Below are 17111 nucleotides of genomic sequence, written 5' to 3'. Positions count from 1 at the left end.
GCATTCATTCTTCAGCTCAATCTCATATTCACAATAAAACATTAGTTTGCGAAAGTGATATCTTTGTCAAACTGTTCTTTCATCTAATAAGGGTGATTTTCATTGACAGCAATCTTTATTAGCAAACCCCATATTTGAAGTCTAAACAACTACATTCTCACCCCAAAAAGTCTAAAAAAATATACATTCCATAACACAAAAACGGTATTGTTTATAATATTATAGTGTATTTGTCCGCCATGACACTCGCTGTGAGAAAAACTGCAAGAGGAGTGATACAAAGGGTGAAACGGTTGGAGTTTTGTTATCACTAGAATATCGCACCACTGGAAAAGGCTCTCAGCCAATGAAATCCGAGAACCAGAAAGAACACTGTTGTATATATATATATATATGTATGTATGTGTGTGTGTGTGTGTGTGTGATCTTGCTGACATGCTAAGAAAAATATCTGTCCCGTGGTGGTCAAATAATTCACTTGATAATACAACTTTTATTAATTCTAGTGCATTGGTGGACAGAAAAGCCTTGATGTCTGTCAGTGCAGGTTTTTGGAATCACAGGGTTTTTAACACCCCAGGGCAGAGGTAGATGGGGTAATATTCACTGCTGGATAAGAGGTTCTGTCACACATCCAAACAGCATCTGTGAAGGGTGAGCAGGAATGAGATTATAGCCCTGGATGTAAAGACAGACATGCGCATCCTGGTATAAACCCTGCCTATGTTCAGAAAGCTCAGTGCTTAGCCTACTGAATACTGTGCAGTATAACCAAGGTTGTATAAGGTGTGCAATCATCGTAAAGATACCTTTATGGAAATCGACCCAAGTTACAATATTTTTCATGTGAAAAATACTACAATATCAAAACCACAAGTCAGTTTTATTATAGCCTACCACTGGCAACAGAGTGTTGTAGTCCTACCACAATAGCTCTTTGACACAATCCGACACATTACAAATTAAACAAAAGGAATTAATCCACTTTAACATAAAAGAGAAAAGACCTAAAAACAAGCCAGAACACCCTAGTAACAACACAGCAAAGGGGAAAAAACGCTGGGAAAACCTTAGCATCTGCTGCACTCATGTAAACACCACAAAACAAGAGAAATGCAGGAGAGTTCCATCACATAAACAATTCTTATCGGACATAACGTCATCAGTAGCCTACTTCATAGCATTCACAATTATTAAGCAAACATGTATCAAATTAATTCAGAGCCATTACAAATTAAAACTTACACGAGCAGCATCTTTAGATTCCCTAATGGAGATCCACAGATTGTTTGGCGTGTTTGTCTTGAGATTTAAACTCAGATTCGTGACTCCGGATCAGACTCTTTGCGAACTGGTTTGACAGATTCGAAAGAATCGAATTTAAACGAAGATTCGACTCAACTGATTCATTCGCGATTTAGGTATCGCCACATGCTGCCTACATTTCCAACTGTTTGCAGTAGCAAATGTTACGAAAGCGTTTGAAGAAATGTTTCCAGTGTAAAAGTATTCATTTCCTTTTCAAAATATAGAGATGAAAAAGTCAATAGAAACATTTATACTCAAGTAAAGTACTTTTACTTATAATCGCTTAAAGTGTGTTTATAATCGTGCTATTGAAAACTCAAACTTTTCATTTTTAATGAAAAACTGAAAGAGTCGTCAGAAATTTAATGGTAGTGATTTTATAGTGATGTAGTTGATTTATAGCTTATGTTTGTATACTTATAGGGATTGTATCTAGGCTTCAAAATTCAGAGTTGTGTTCATTTGTTAAGATTATCATGAACAAAACGTGTTGATCATAAACTGTTGTTGGTCACGGAGGTTATTTTCTGCAATAATCCAAAAGCCAAAGGAAAAATCAAATTTTTTCTAAAGGGAACTAGGTTGATATGAACTTGCAGGTTGGCCTACAAAAAAACATAACTGCTTTATTCCATGCATGCATAAAAATTGCGTTGTGCATAGTGTACCTATGTCAGCCTACTGCAGAAATAGTATGCTAGTATGTTATTTCGAAATGCACACACACACACATACACATACACACACACTCAAGTATGACCTTTATCTTGAAAGCGGCGGTTCAACATTACACAAAGTGTGTATGTGTGTGTGAGTCTATTACCTTAGCATCATTTTCAATTATCTGTCAGCATTGTCAGAGGGAAATTAAAAGAACCCAATTTCCGCTCCAAATGCCCTGCCTTAATCTACTCCTCTCTCTGCACCTGTCTGAAGCCCACATATCCACAGAGCAGTAATGTGATGTTATAGACTTCTCTTTTCACGCTTGTTTCATGAAGGAAGCCTTTTTGAAAGTGTGAGCCAAGACCAAAACAAGTGTTAAAATCTGGGGGTCCTGCATGGTTTCTGAAGCCTGTGACACAAATTCATTTAATGTATGACTTCAAGTTACTAGTTTTGGACACATATGCAGACACTGTTATTACAAGAATTATGGGTTAGTGGCGTGACTCTTCAGAAATCTTCAGTAACGGCATAGTTTTGCAGTAATACACTGCGAGAGTGTGCTTGCATTTTTTGGGGGGGATGCAAAGTCGCTTGGCTGCTGTCTGTATTCGTTTTATCATGTTTGGAGAGATGCTAACCAGCTCTGACAGGGGCACATACAAGGGGTCCATAAGGTCACGTATTTGGAAAAGCACTATGGAAAAATTATTCACCATCATTTTGACAATTCTCTATCAAAATCAACTTTGACAGCACATTGCTTGCGTCCAATTTTTGTCTTTCTTTTGGTTTTTTTCTTCTGATTTCTTGCCTCAGGTCATAAAAGCATCTCAGGAAAAACACTAGAAAAGCCAGAATACAAGATTATGTCCCATTTTTATTAGTGCCATATGAATGTACTCCTTTAGCCCTCTGGTAATTTTCATTTGATGTAACTTTCTAATTTATCCCTGAGTAAATAGCAGTCATAATGCGAATGGAATGAAGAGCAGGCATGAGGCGCGTGCCAATGAGAGGAAAGTGGCCCTCCGTGCAGCAAATTATCTTCCCAGCACGGAAGCATCTGTGCTCAGCCGAGACGAGAGAAAAACAAGGCTTACCTCTCCTCCCCTGCTCCCTAAAAAAAGGCCAGCAATCAATAGAAAGTTCATTTCAGAAAGGCAGTCTGGTAATCTGTTTGGCTGCATGCGCACCTGTTCCTAATGATCTTTCCAGCACAACAGGATGACCTAATCTTCATTCAAATGAATGGCTGCACAACACTTCATCACTCTCTCTCTTGCGCACACAAAGTGATTGGAGGCATGAAGGCCAGTGGAAGACTGATCGGAGTTCAGTGAGTTAAAGGCAGTTTAAGAACATGACTTTTTTTTTTAGAGTTAGAAAATGGGAACTACTGAAAATAGGCCTATGCTGTTTATCAGTGCTTAAACTGGTTGTTGCAGGGGTTATTTATTTTATATCTGTTTTCATGAGCATGTAGAAATTGGTTGAATTCATTCCATTTTAAGTATTACATAAAATCAAATTTTTTTTTAGTACCATGTCATAAAATGAATAAATCAAAAAAAGTCATTAAACACATCAAATGCTTAGCTTATGTCGGACACGTTTCTTTCAAAAACACACATTCATATATACATATACTCAAGTATGCATATGTATATTTATATAGATAGATATTTGTGTGTGTGGAGAAAGAGAGAAAATAGTTTTAATTCTATTAAAACAATAAACCATACAATGCTGTTTTTTTCCCTTTTATTTTTACATATTTCATACTTTGTTTTTTTTTTTTTTCTTTAGGTTTTTTTTTTTTTCCAAAAGCATTTAGACATGGACAAATGTCTAATGTGTGTACTGGAGAGGATTTGCAAGGAGGAATGGCAGAGGATCCCCAAATCCATGTGTGAAAAACTTGTTGCATCTTTCCCAATAAGACTCATGGCTGTATTAGATCAAGAGGGTGCTTCTACTAAATACTGAGCATTTTTCAGTTTTTCTTTTTTAATAAATCTGCAAAGATGTCAACAATTCTGTGTTTTTCTGTCAATATGGGGTGCTGTGTGTACATGAGTGAGGAAAAAAAATTAACTTAAATGATTTTAGCAAATGGCTGCAATATAACAAAGAGTGAAAAATTTAAGGGGGTCTGAATACTTTCCGTACCCACTGTATATATATATATATATATATATATACACACACACTTTTCTGCAGGTTCTGAAAGCACCTTTATCCAAAGATAATTTGTTGAGAAAGAGGAAATAAGTGTGAGCAAATTATCGTGATTTATTTAAAGAGCCTGACTGTTACACTATTATAAGGGTAGAAAAATGCTGATTTTTGTTCCCAGAATAACCAGCTTTCCCTCATGTAAATATCTCATACCATAGAAACTACACAAGGTGAATGTCATTTGCAGTATATCTGAGATTTGAAGTAAAATTCTTGTTAATGTCAGGAATATGACTGATGCTCAAAATGACAAAATCAGATCAAATTCTACACTTCCACACAGCACCACTGGATGGCGCCAAAGTACATGTGACAAACTGCATTGTAAATATCAAACAGAGCTTCAAATTAGGCACAAACCCCAAATAGTTTGTCTACAAGCTTTATTGGTACTTTATTGGCTTATTTTCACAATGCATTTCACAGACAGTCTTCAGCATATTTTCATCAAAACTGAATTATCATTTACAAATGACCTGCATGAAGAAACGGTGCTTGAAGTTTGCGAGTTTTTAGAGCGTGTGCCGTTTCAGGTATTCGATCCACGATGGAGACGGCAAATTCTGCAAACATGTTGTTGATTTTGACATGACAGGAAGGTGATAGGCCAACACAGCAGACGTTCTAGTTTGCTTTTTTGTTTTTAACTAAACAGCTAAAAACAATGGATAGTTGGGTGCAATATGCCATAACAGATCCCTTTGAAGACAAGTGAGAAATAAAGCTGCTCTTAAACTCTGCTACAGAAGACTAGAAGCCTCTTAACCTCTAACACAATTAAATTGCGTCAATTTTAACGCAGTTACACCACAACACCACTGTGTTCGAGCACGCCAAGTACAAACGAAAAAGGGAAAAAACAGCTAAAAACAAAAGACTTGTTGTGAAGGAACTTCATAACCAAAACATTTCACTCCCTTTATCATACTGAAATTAATCAAAATGGCCTTCAAACAAGGTGAACGCTTCACTGACCGAATAGTAAATGGAAAAACCTCATCGATTCCTGCTTTTGCCGACATCAGTTCCTCAGACTACATTCTGTAATGGTGTTACGTAGCGGTGTTTACTTCAAAACATGGAGAACTAGATCTACTGTGAAAGAGTGATGACTCTGCTTGTGAGAGAAACTGATAAGAGGTTTAAAAAGATTTCATTCTCAGTTACGCTAACAATTCAAACACTAGGGGGAGGGGAGGGGGTAAAGTTTACATTGCATCGTCTAAGGCCTTTTTCCAAACCAAACACGATTCTGTCTGTCTTCTCTTGTTCCACCATCACATCATAAAACAATTTTTTCATCTGGTTTATTGAAGAAAACACCAGTCATATATTTCACAATGTAAACAGACTTACTTTCCCAAAACATCTTTGATTTGCTTGTTCACCAGTCCATAGTAATGGTCAATTTGTGCCTGCATTAGGAGTGAAAAAGAATAATTACGGCATTCAGGTATACATTATAGTTTTATTGAAACTGAAGACTCTGATAAATACTTAATCAACCACGACAGCTGCCTAAGCCAGAAGTTATCAATGCATACACATGCCAAACATACCTGATGCTTTTCATAGATCACTGGCCAACTGAAAGCACCTATGAGACCTAAAGAAAAAGCACATTTTGAAAATTACGGCATATTCTTAAAATTCTGACAAGTGCCAATTAACTGCAAACGAATAATAAACTAATAGGACTACAGTCCCAAATGGACTTACCCAAAATAAGAAGGGTCAGACCATTGAACAAGGCACCAACATAGGTCAGGATCCACATGAGAACTGCAAACTGGAAGAAGAGAAGAAGCCATGTCAACATACTTCCAACAGGCCAGAGGAAACACTGTGAGAAATGCATTTCAAAACTTACGCAAGGTGTAACAGTATTAAAAAAATAAGTTATTCAACAAGGATGCATTAAATTGATAAAAAAAAAAAAGTTACAGTATAGACGTTACAAAAAAATAAAACAAACAAAAATAAATGTTCTGTTCTTACTAATAAAAACTCTCAAGAGTCAGAAAGATGGTCAAAATTGTAATGAAAGCTAAATTATAACTGATCAAAATGGATCAGTGTTTCGAAAGTGTATTTTTAAATGCCTAATAACTGACCATTTTCATAAATTGTCATTGTACGCTCAAAAACGTTTCACTTGAACTCAAAATAGAAGGCCGACCCCTTTTTTGCAAGCTGACCCAACAAATGGCAGAGCCTGTTCAGAACCCACCGGCACATAAACTGTCACTCGTAACTGGACACGTCACTCAATATAGCCGTCTGACCACAGAGAGACTGAATGCTGGGACGGAACCTAACCGTCCAACTGCGGAAGACCTCCAGAGCTCTGAAAGGGCAGCGGGGTCAGGCTGTAACTCTATCCACAGCCCATAACCACCGCCCCCTTCACAGGGCAGTAAATCTCCTTACACGGATGCTTCCATCCACTGGGCTCCCCTGCGTTTGAGACGTGGGTCAATGCAGCGCCAAGAAAAGCCACGAGGTGCTGATTTAACATTAATGTTAGTGGCGCTTTTCCATTACGCCACAAACTATGCTTCGAACACGGCGACTCCTTAAAATGCCAGATGCTTTGACGCAAGATTAAGAAGCGCTTATCCCTGGATCCAAACATGTATTTTAGTAAACCAGATGACTTGTGACCTCTAGTTCTGCTACTGTCAACAATTTTAGGCTTACAGGCCCAGAGTGAATTTTCAGAAGTAATATCATTAATATTTTCAAAGTTTTTTTTTTTTTTTTAAATGTATATTTATTAATTTAAAAAAATATATATTATTATTTAAATGTCTTATTTTTGACCAACTCATCAGAACTGGAATGCCCTCAGCATGGCAACATGGGCATTTGAGCAACAACGCATAGTGGGGTGGAAAGTGTAGTCCAGCTATCCATTCACGATCTTGCAGCTAACCTTGTCATGTGACGGCATTAAAGGGGTCATATGATGCGATTTCAATTTTTCCTTTCTCTTTGGAGTGTTACAAGCTCTTGGTGCATAAAGAAGATCTGTAAAGTTGCAAACACTAAAATCTCAAAACCAAAGAGATATTCTTTATAAAAGTTAAGAGTTAACCACGCCTACCTAAAACAACACACACACACACACACACACACACACACACACACATATATACTGAGATGGTTGCTCCCTATATGCCTGCACTGGTCTGTTAGTTTGTTGTTTGTTTTTTTTCTGTCCAGGTCCGATGGCAGTTTCTGTGGGGTTCAGCCTGGTTTGGTCCGGTTCACATGGCAGGTTCTACGTGGTTCAGTCCAGTTCTGTCCGGTTCAGATAGCGGGTTCTGCTGGCAGAGACTGTAGCACTTCTGATCACCGTCATCCATCTACACAGACATGAAAATCTCACTATACAACAACACGTTATAACATTAAGGGTCACTTATAAAACGGATAGTTCCGGTCCTTGATTCTGATTGGTTGTTCAAAGCTGTTGTAAATTACACTACAAACATACACCTTTGTTTACTTCTGTGTTGCTTGGCAACCACTTGTTGGAACCACAACTGATTCTGAGGAACTACATTGTTTGGTGGAAGAATACTGTTTTTATTCATTTCATTACACTTTATTTGTTCTTTTTTGATTCTGTGAAACCTTACTACATATATGGAATAACCGTTTAATAAAAGCAATAAGCCCCGTGAAGCTGTGGTTTACAGTGAATTTATAACAGCTAAGGGGGTTTTCTAACAACGCCCCTTAGCTGTTATTCACTGTAAACCATGGCTTCTTGCTTTATTTTATGCATCCTTGTGGAATAAAATAATACATTTTTCTCTAAAAAAAAAAAACTAAAAATTGTAACTCAATTACTCAAGAAAATAGAAGTGTGCATTAAGGAATTAAGTGGATGTCAGATTTTGAACAGTCCATTTAATTGGCTAAGCTAGCTCATTAATTTTAAAATATCACAATATTGGCCGGACTGTAATATAAATGCATATCTGTCAATCCAACATCTCATAAACAGAACTGTTTTCATATACATATGTATCGAGTTCTTTGTTTTGGCCAATTTCTAGCCCACTTCTTCAGAAAGCTCTTTTTATCAAATTTAGCATAAACTGTACAGCTTACAGAGGCATTACTGTTCAGCAGCCTCATGAAAAACATCAAGACAACAAGATTTATTTTCCAATCTTCACCCTGAGAGCAGTTATGGAGCCCCAAATCAAATAAAAGAGGCTAAGCTGAAAACAGCAGGTTCAGGTTTTCATTTCCTCTGGTCTCCTGGAAGAACAAACCTTGAGCGAGTCTACCAGATCCTCCACCAGGAAGAGTCGTCGCAGCAATGAAGATGATTGTGTGTTGACTGTCTGCGTCTTTCAGTTTCATTTGCGGCAGTTTGCGCGTCAGCTTGCTGAAGAGATCCTCAGCTACTCGTCCGCAGCGATGCGTGTTGCATTAGCGCAGTCTGACATCATGAGGAAAATCGGCCAATTCCGATCCCTGGCCGATCGATCGGTGCATCTCTACTCTATATGGTTTTTACCTGATCTCGGTTGAGTATTACAAATTTGTATTTGACATTTTTAAATGACACATTTGTATAATTAAAAAAAAAAAGTGTTGTAGTTAATAAACTCTTACTGGCTTGATTACCCAACAAACAAAACAAGCCCTACAATTATACAGACACTTTATGTTTGGATTTTGGAGATATTAAATGATTTGTTAATGGCATTTAATAGATTACACTTTCAATAAAACATTTGCAATTGGTTTGTCAAAGGAGTTTTTATGCAAGTTTGGCTTGCGTACTGACACCATTCTGACCACTTCCAAACAGCCAATCATTTTGCCAAGCAACTGGTTCAATTCCAAGTTTTGCACTTTTTAGTTAGCCACAAAGTTTTTTTAAAGACCACACCATTTACCTAGTTTTACGATTCTTTCGTGTCTTGCGGTTATTTTTACCCATTTAAAACAATTAAATACAAATTGCTGTAAAATGGCTTTTTATTACCGCTATTTTCCTGCAGTGAATACGATTGTAAATAATTCTCTCTTTTTGTCATTTAGAGAAAAGCTGTAGAAAACATGAATTAGATACAATGAGATTTGTACTATTACACATTAAAAACAAACAAGAGTTTATGTTTTAGCCATCTCAAAACAATTAGCCATATGCTTTTTCAAATAAACAAGCTAACATCAAACTGTGAGTCAGGACTCCTGTGCGATTTGCTTAAGAAGCCTCTTTTGTGTAGAGCAAGAAAGTTGCTGCCAATGTAGAGCGTTGCAAATGTACTACTTAAGAGGTTTCATTTCAATTAAGATGTTGCCTTTGAAGGTAGCTGACTATGCAGTAGACGGCAAATCGGCTCACTAGGTTTGGAACAGAGCCTGAAACAAAGAGATACAAAAGATACTGCAACCACTTTGCTTCCAAAACAACTTTAAGATTCTTTAAGTGGCTGGATTTTTTTTCTATTTCACAAGCGAGGCTTAAAATTTTGGCAGGGAATCAAAACCAAGCACCTCATGTAAGCCCAGAAGCTAAGCTCCACAGATCTGCCTTCTTACAGAAACTGGAACACAAACTGATCAAAGCAGGATTATCCTAACCGTTTTACACTCAGGCAACGCAAAGTGAACAAAACATGGTGTGGAAATGCACGAGACTGATGCCACTACAATGTGTGCGATACGTGTGGGTCCTCACTTGAAGGGGTGGCCATCCTCTGACTTCTGAACAGCCTGTAAAATGCCTTTGTATATCCTGAAGGAGATGGTGACAGACAGCAGGGCAAGGGCCACGTAGGAGATCACGCTGATAATACTGCACACGCTGAGGGACAGCAGCAGGAACAGACTGGCTCCAAACACCACCCCCGTCCTCTGCAGATCTCGCCAATACAGCAGGTCCACCACTGCCGACAGAAAGGAGTTACGTCAGCCCCAAACAGTCAGATGATGCAACTTTCTGCTTTAATGCAAAAAGGAATGAACACTTTTTGCATGCACATGAACATTCTTAAAATCATGTTAACAGTAAACGGTCTCATGACCTTTATTTTTCAAATTGTGTGTGAACGAGAATTGAGTTACATTACTGTGTAAAATTACTACAATATATACATTTTTATTTTTTTTTACACATTGCTTGGTGTTTCAATTCAGCAATTTTGTAAAAATATATGTATTTATTTTACACAAACACACGTAAAAAATATTTAGTCAATTTTGCTTAAGTGTTTAAATTCAACCGTTCTATAAAAATACATATTTTATACACACAACCCAATGTTTAAATGTTTAAATTCAGCAACTTCGTTAAAAATATATATTTTATATACACACTCTCTATATAAAACCTTTTTTTTAAATTAATATACAAAATTGCTTTATTTAAACACTTGTCATTGAATTGTATTTTATTTCATATATATATATATTATACACACACACACACACACAAAACCTCTAAAAACATTACTTAATATATACAACATTGCTGAATTTAAACAGTATTATTTAATTCTTATAATGTATTTATTTCATAAAATAATTTTATAGTAATTCTGCACAGTAATTTAACTCAATTCCTTTTCATTATAATATTCATTGCAAGCAGAAATATAAAACCAACTTTTGGTTTCATACAGTTTTAGGTACTTCAGTTAAATGTCCAATCAGGCAGTTATTAACCAATTCTGATCATCTCAAAATTGCCAATATTAATCATTGAATCAGACTGGCCAAAATAATGCTCTTTGAATACCTGGCCTTTTTCATTTAGAAATATGCTGATTGCACACAAATGCAGAAATGCTTTAATAGCGGTCGAGTATTAAAACACTAGTTTTCTTAGTAGAGGCTTAGACTGAATACAGATTTTAATCAGAAAGTGATGTGCAAGTAAACGTGCTCCGTTTTTAATAAATATGAGGAAATCTGCTATAGATGTGCTGGTGGCTTCCCAGATGAGCATATGGAACAGATTATTTCAATATACAAATTATTTGTGACCACATTGAACACCAAAACTCCTTTCAGAAACAGAAAATAACTCCACCATCATGCTGAATTCTGACTTTACAGCAAACCTAGTCTGTTCGTGCTGAGGGAGGATAAAAATAGGACAGAAACCTCCCAGTCAGTCAAGGACCCTTCAATAATTAAACCTAATCTACAAAATGTGCCAATATGTCTGATCAGAGTTCATGGCAAACAAGCATGCGGTATCTTCTCTCACTGCATTTCTGAAGACAAACATCATCCATCCAAAAAGCCGATGTATTTAATCAATAACTCAGAAGAACATGCTGCCCTTCCTCTTGTACTCTTGCTAACAGACCGTTGCATAAGCTTATCGAAACTGAACATTTCACAAAGTATTAATGCATCACATTTTCGAAAACCAACGCATACATATCTGCTCAGAAATATTCAAGTTAATGTGTACTGTTATAATGCACGTCTGAAAACACGTCAAGTCCTGCGGACTCATCAAGACCCCCCGCAATAAAAACTGCATTTTATCATCATGATTTCATCCTAAATCAACGACAGTGCGTGTAAATACGAATTGAAGTGTAAATGTGCATAAAATCAAGTGTGACGCCTGGAGGAGGGACGCAATTACAGAGCGTTTAACGGTCTAACTCACTAACTAACCTTGCTTGGAATCCATCTCGCTCATCTGCGATCAGACAGCCAGGGCCAAGAACACACGACGAGCACACAGAACCAATGACAAATGGCAGTTCCGGTCAAATTTGATTATTTCAAAACAAAAGTCCCTGCGTAATCCAGCACATTTCAGATCAAGAAAAGCACCGAGCAGATCAGATACAAAATAAAAGTCCACAAAATATCAGAGACCGTGCGTGCAACAAACACGTTTGGCCAGCTGACCTTTTTTTAAACTAAAAATGTATTCATTTATTTTTATTTATTTTATGTCCAACACGGATTGCTAGACAGCCATCAGTTGGCCTTATTTTTTAATGCTTTTGAAAAAACATCTCTGCATTTATTTGGTTAAAAAAAAAAGTAATATTGTTTAGTATTGTTAGAATTTAAAATACCGGTTATCTATTTTTATATATTTAAAAATGTAATTTATTCCTGTGATGGCCATGCAAAATTTTCAGCATTATTACTGCAGTCTGTCACATGGTATTTTTGAAATCATTATAATATGCTGATTTGGTGCTCAAGAAATATTTCTTATTGTCAATGATGAAAAAAAGTTGTGCTACTTAATATTTTTTTTCTAGACATTTTGATTATTTTTTCCCCCAGGATTCAATGATGAATATAAAGTTAAAAAGAACATTTATTTGAAGTAAAAAGTAACATCTTGTTTTTGTCACGTTTGAGATATATATATATATATATAATTTTTTTTTTTTGAGGGGGGGTATATATATATATAGTTCTGCCCTCAAACCTTTTAACAGTAGTGTATGGAAGCCTGGAAACCAAAAACGTAAAGAAAAAAAAAAAAAAAGATAACCAGCCATTTTATAACTTTTACATAAAATTGGCTAAAAATTGTATAATTCAACTGGAACTCATGAAAGGCAAAAAGGCGAATCTTGACCCAAAACGGCCATATTCTATCCTAAAGTCAGGCACTGTAGGTGTCTATCCAGGAAACCCTTTCATAAGCCAGCATTCAGGGTTCACAAAAGTTTAGCATAGACGTCACCCTTCATTACATGTTCCCAGCTTGATTTCATTGCCACAATCAGTGCCAACTTGCATAAACAATTTAAACAGCACTGCCTCCCCTTCCGAGAATCTGAGAAGAGCTACAAGACAAAGTGCTTAATGATGCCAACACAAAAAAAATCGAATTATAAACAATAAATTGCTCCTCATATTGCCTCGACTCCTCAAGTTGTGGTAAATAGTTTGACACGCTGCATCATATTCATTAACTTCTTTCAAAAATGCACTGAATTCAGAATATGCAGTCAGTACAACATTCTGTGCCACAGCCACAAACAGGCAGTTTGCCAAGAGAACTCTCTAGCAGAGGGATAAATGCTTGCCGCTGCAATATGCTTTGTAATCAAGACACCCCAGACCATTTACTCAGCGCAACTAGAACATTCTCCAGCACCTTTGCAAGCAAGACCTCAAAACTGAGCAAAACTTACTCACAGCTTTACCCAATGACATTTATGGACAAAGCAAGCAGAAAACATCATATTCATTAACTTCTTTCAAAAATGCACTGAATTCAGAATATGCAGTCAGTACAACATTCTGTGCCACAGCCACAAACAGGCAGTTTGCCAAGAGAACTCTCTAGCAGAGGGATAAATGCTTGACGCTGCAATATGCTTTGTAATCAAGACACCCCAGACCATTTACTCAGCGCAACTAGAACATTCTCTCCCACGAGCACCTTTGCAAGCAAGACCTCAAAACTGAGCAAAACTTACTCACAGCTTTACCCAATGACATTTATGGACAAAGCAAGCAGAAAAATGGTCTCCTTAGTCCATTTTCAGGCTTTTTAGGGCAAAACAAGCATGTACCCTGTTCTTTCCAGTGCTTTATCTCCATCCCTGAGGTTGTCATAGAAGGCGTGTTGTCTGAATTGGCGTGCATCGGTCATACATTCCAGTCAAAGGTCTGCAGAAGAGGTGGTCGGGGGTGAGGAAGGAGGCACGAGTCTCTGGCTGGGGCAGGACAGGACTGAAGGGTAGAGACTGAGACGCTAAGGCTCTCCTAGCAGAGCTGCCTGATCACGTTCTGCAAAGGCCAGCACTGCTGAGGTCAGCTGACCACATTCAAAGGTGTTGAACGCCGTGTACTAGTAACATGAGGTTTTAGCACAACATCAGCTGAGTCGCTGTACAACCCGGGCGCCGTTTGAGTAATACACATACAGTTAATTCTTCTAAATGCATTATCAAAAATAACTTGATGTGGATGCCCTTTGGCCTGTCCTCAGTGTTCCTATGAGCAATTGCACACATTCTGAGTAAATGGAAATAAAAATGAGAATATTTTAGGTTTTCTTTACAGAAACAATAAGCACCAAAATTCTTATTATTATTATTAACTAATAACTAACTGGATTTGTCTTAATTGTGTAATTAATTTGTCTTAAAAGTTAAAAAACTAAAAGCTAATTTTAAATGTTAATAATAACACGGTTAATTAACATACATACATACATACATATATATATATATATATATAAGTGCCTTTTATTTTCATGACCTGGAAGTACAAGGATGGAGTTTGGATGGCACCCGGTGGCTGTTTGTGGTATAACGCCCCAAATAAAATCTCACAGGAACCTCAATTTTTTTCATATCAACTTCAAATTTGGAACATAACTTATTTAGACATAAGGCTATAATGTTATACAAATTTTAGAGTAAAACCTGATATGTAAAATATTTATTATATAATATATATTATATATACGTTTTTGAAAAAATTCCACTTTTGCGATAATTTGCTGATTTTCTTCTTTAAAAAGAGACCAACCTTATGTCTGTATTCCAAAGTGTTCATAAATTACAACAATTTAAGTTTGGATAGTGCACCTGCATGCCTATTTAAAAAAATGGGGGGTGACAGTTAAGGGGTTAATGTTACCATTAACTTTGTTGGGGCAAATTATGAAAAGTGAACATTTTAAAAATCAAAATGACACAATGCTATTTATTACTACTTTAACATTTATCTGAAAAAAAAATATTTGAAACTTTAAATAAAAAAAAAAACAGCTTATCAAAATGGAAAATGCACCTTTCATAATGACCTACCTACAATTCACTTATGTAGCTGGTGTGTGCAAAGTCTTGGTTTAGTATGACATTAAGAAAAATGGGCATTTTACTGCTTTAGGTAACAGGTTAGTGTTCAGACACGATCTGTAATTTAGGCTGTAATGATTATGACAGGCTTTCACTGAAGCATGAATGTCTAATGAATGATTTATGAAGTCCATTGTGACTATGGGTCATTGCGTTTTCCTCAATGTCAATGACACTTCTGAGTAAACTCGGTCACTTAACTAAACTGACCTTTGTCCAGACTTTATTTACAATAGGGAGGTGACCATTAAGTATGTGGAGCTGAATTAAAAACAGTTTTATACAAATAGACACATAAATTAAAAAAAAAAAAAATTCTAATAAAAACAGTTTGACAACTAGCACAATTTCGTGGGTTTATGTATTTTCGTGTCATTAACACATACTCCACAAGATGGCAGTAAAGGAAAGCCATCAAGATGACGTTAAAATTCCCCAATTATCATTATTTCAAAATGCTGTTCAAAGTATGCAGTAACGAAGCTGGCAAACATTATTTGTAATCACATTAGATGAGTCAGTATTATATGGCAATTTCTAGACTGCAACCAGTTCATAAAGCTTTTTTTTTTTAACTCATGCTGCATAAGCATCAGTTAAAACACTTGAGATAAGCCCAAGAAATATGAATCGGAGACTTAAATATAAAGCAGAAACCTCAAACTGTATTACTGCAATCGAAAAGGTAGGTAAAAAGTAAGCCAGTCTTGATTAATACATGTAACGTTAATAATTCAAACGGATCTGACGTCATGTCAACAGTCTATGGGTGTAACATGTTGGGTGGATTAAAAAGAAAACAGTTGATTATGCTTATTTTAGTTAGTGATAATACTTACAGATCCTCGGTTCAAATCAAAATGATAAGATACAAATACATAATGTACTTACATGAGCAACAAGAGTTAGATTGGGATGGCGTGACTCTTGTTTTCTCATCTTTTTCTTCTGATTTCGTCGTTTTTGTTGTTGCGTCTCCAAACGCACTGCTCGGTGCTGGTTTGACAGCTTCTGGCTCTGGTTTAGAGGTGGATGATGGTTCTGGTTCTGGTTCTGTTAAGTCCAGCAGAGGCTCTTCGGTACGTGGCAGTGTGGACCTGTGCCTCTCCAGCGCATCTTTAGCTCCTCCAGCCAGATCCAAGATATCATCGTCGTCTGGAGCTTTAGCATCTGCCTCTCTTTCCAATAAATCATCTGCTTCATCCATCAACGAGTTCTTGTGTTTGTCTGCTCGGTATTCTTCTTCTTCTTCATGCTGAAAGCCATATGAAGGTGTCGTGGAGCTTATACCCATCTGATCATCCATTGTTAAGAATGATTTCACACCGTTATATACGAGCAACTTTTTCAAAAACGGAGCCTTTTCGATTTGAATATCTGAGAAAATATCTTTGCAAAACTTCAGGTTTCAACACGGGCCTGAAACGCAGAAAAGGCGCAACTGTTTGACTAGACGCTTAGTTAGGGGAAGTATATGCAAATTTGGCCAACTATTTTATTGGCTGAATAGTGAAAGAGGGCGGTTCGGCGACGTCCAAGCACCTCGTTGTGTGCAAGGTTACGCGCTTAATTAGGGGCGGGGTATGGAAGTTTGTGGGTATTTCATTGGGTGGATGGTGAAAGGGGGCGGGGCAGCCACATGCTTTCTCTTCCTGAGCAGAAACGTGGAAAATGGCTGAGTGATGCATTTCAAGCAGTTTTAAAATACACAGTGGTTTGAAAATGCACTGATAGCTTGCCTTTATTCTTATATGCAAATAATAGTTATATGTTCTTAATATTTGCAAAGTGTAGCCATTGTTTCATGAAATCAACTACACATTTAATGCCATGCAAGCAACACTCTAACCTTGACTATATTCATAACATCTTGTGCGTTGATTGCGAAGTCATTGAATATTGTTGCGCATACATTTATTCAGATGTTTCAGTGTTTGTCGTTGTATTACAACATAAACTAAACAGACTCGTGTGATCCAATGAATCTGAGTCAAGACTGTCTCTCTTGGATCCTTTTTTATCTGTAATAATGTAAAGTGTTTCGTGTCATATCACTTT

The 17111-nt window shown here is 36.8% G+C and overlaps 1 protein-coding gene across 1 annotated transcript; it reads right to left on the bottom strand.

Moving 5' to 3' along the window:
- Positions 1–5530: 5530 nt before the first annotated feature.
- Positions 5531–16523, bottom strand: LOC107752117 (reticulon-1-A-like). Its single transcript, XM_016567983.1, has 7 exons — positions 15945–16523; positions 9926–10133; positions 9590–9606; positions 8505–8572; positions 5935–6004; positions 5775–5821; positions 5531–5630 (listed from the first exon to the last, which is right to left on the bottom strand). Exons 1-7 carry the CDS (start codon positions 16357–16359, stop codon positions 5568–5570), a joined length of 888 nt encoding a protein of 295 aa, XP_016423469.1. The 5' UTR covers positions 16360–16523; the 3' UTR covers positions 5531–5567.
- Positions 16524–17111: the final 588 nt, after the last annotated feature.

The sequence above is a fragment of the Sinocyclocheilus rhinocerous genome, unplaced genomic scaffold (genome assembly GCF_001515625.1).
Source record: "Sinocyclocheilus rhinocerous isolate Xijiao unplaced genomic scaffold, SAMN03320098_v1.1 scaffold2306, whole genome shotgun sequence".
NCBI lineage: Eukaryota > Metazoa > Chordata > Actinopteri > Cypriniformes > Cyprinidae > Sinocyclocheilus > Sinocyclocheilus rhinocerous.
The sequence above is the reverse complement of the archived record's forward strand: the minus strand, read 5'-3'. Positions and strand labels throughout refer to the sequence as shown.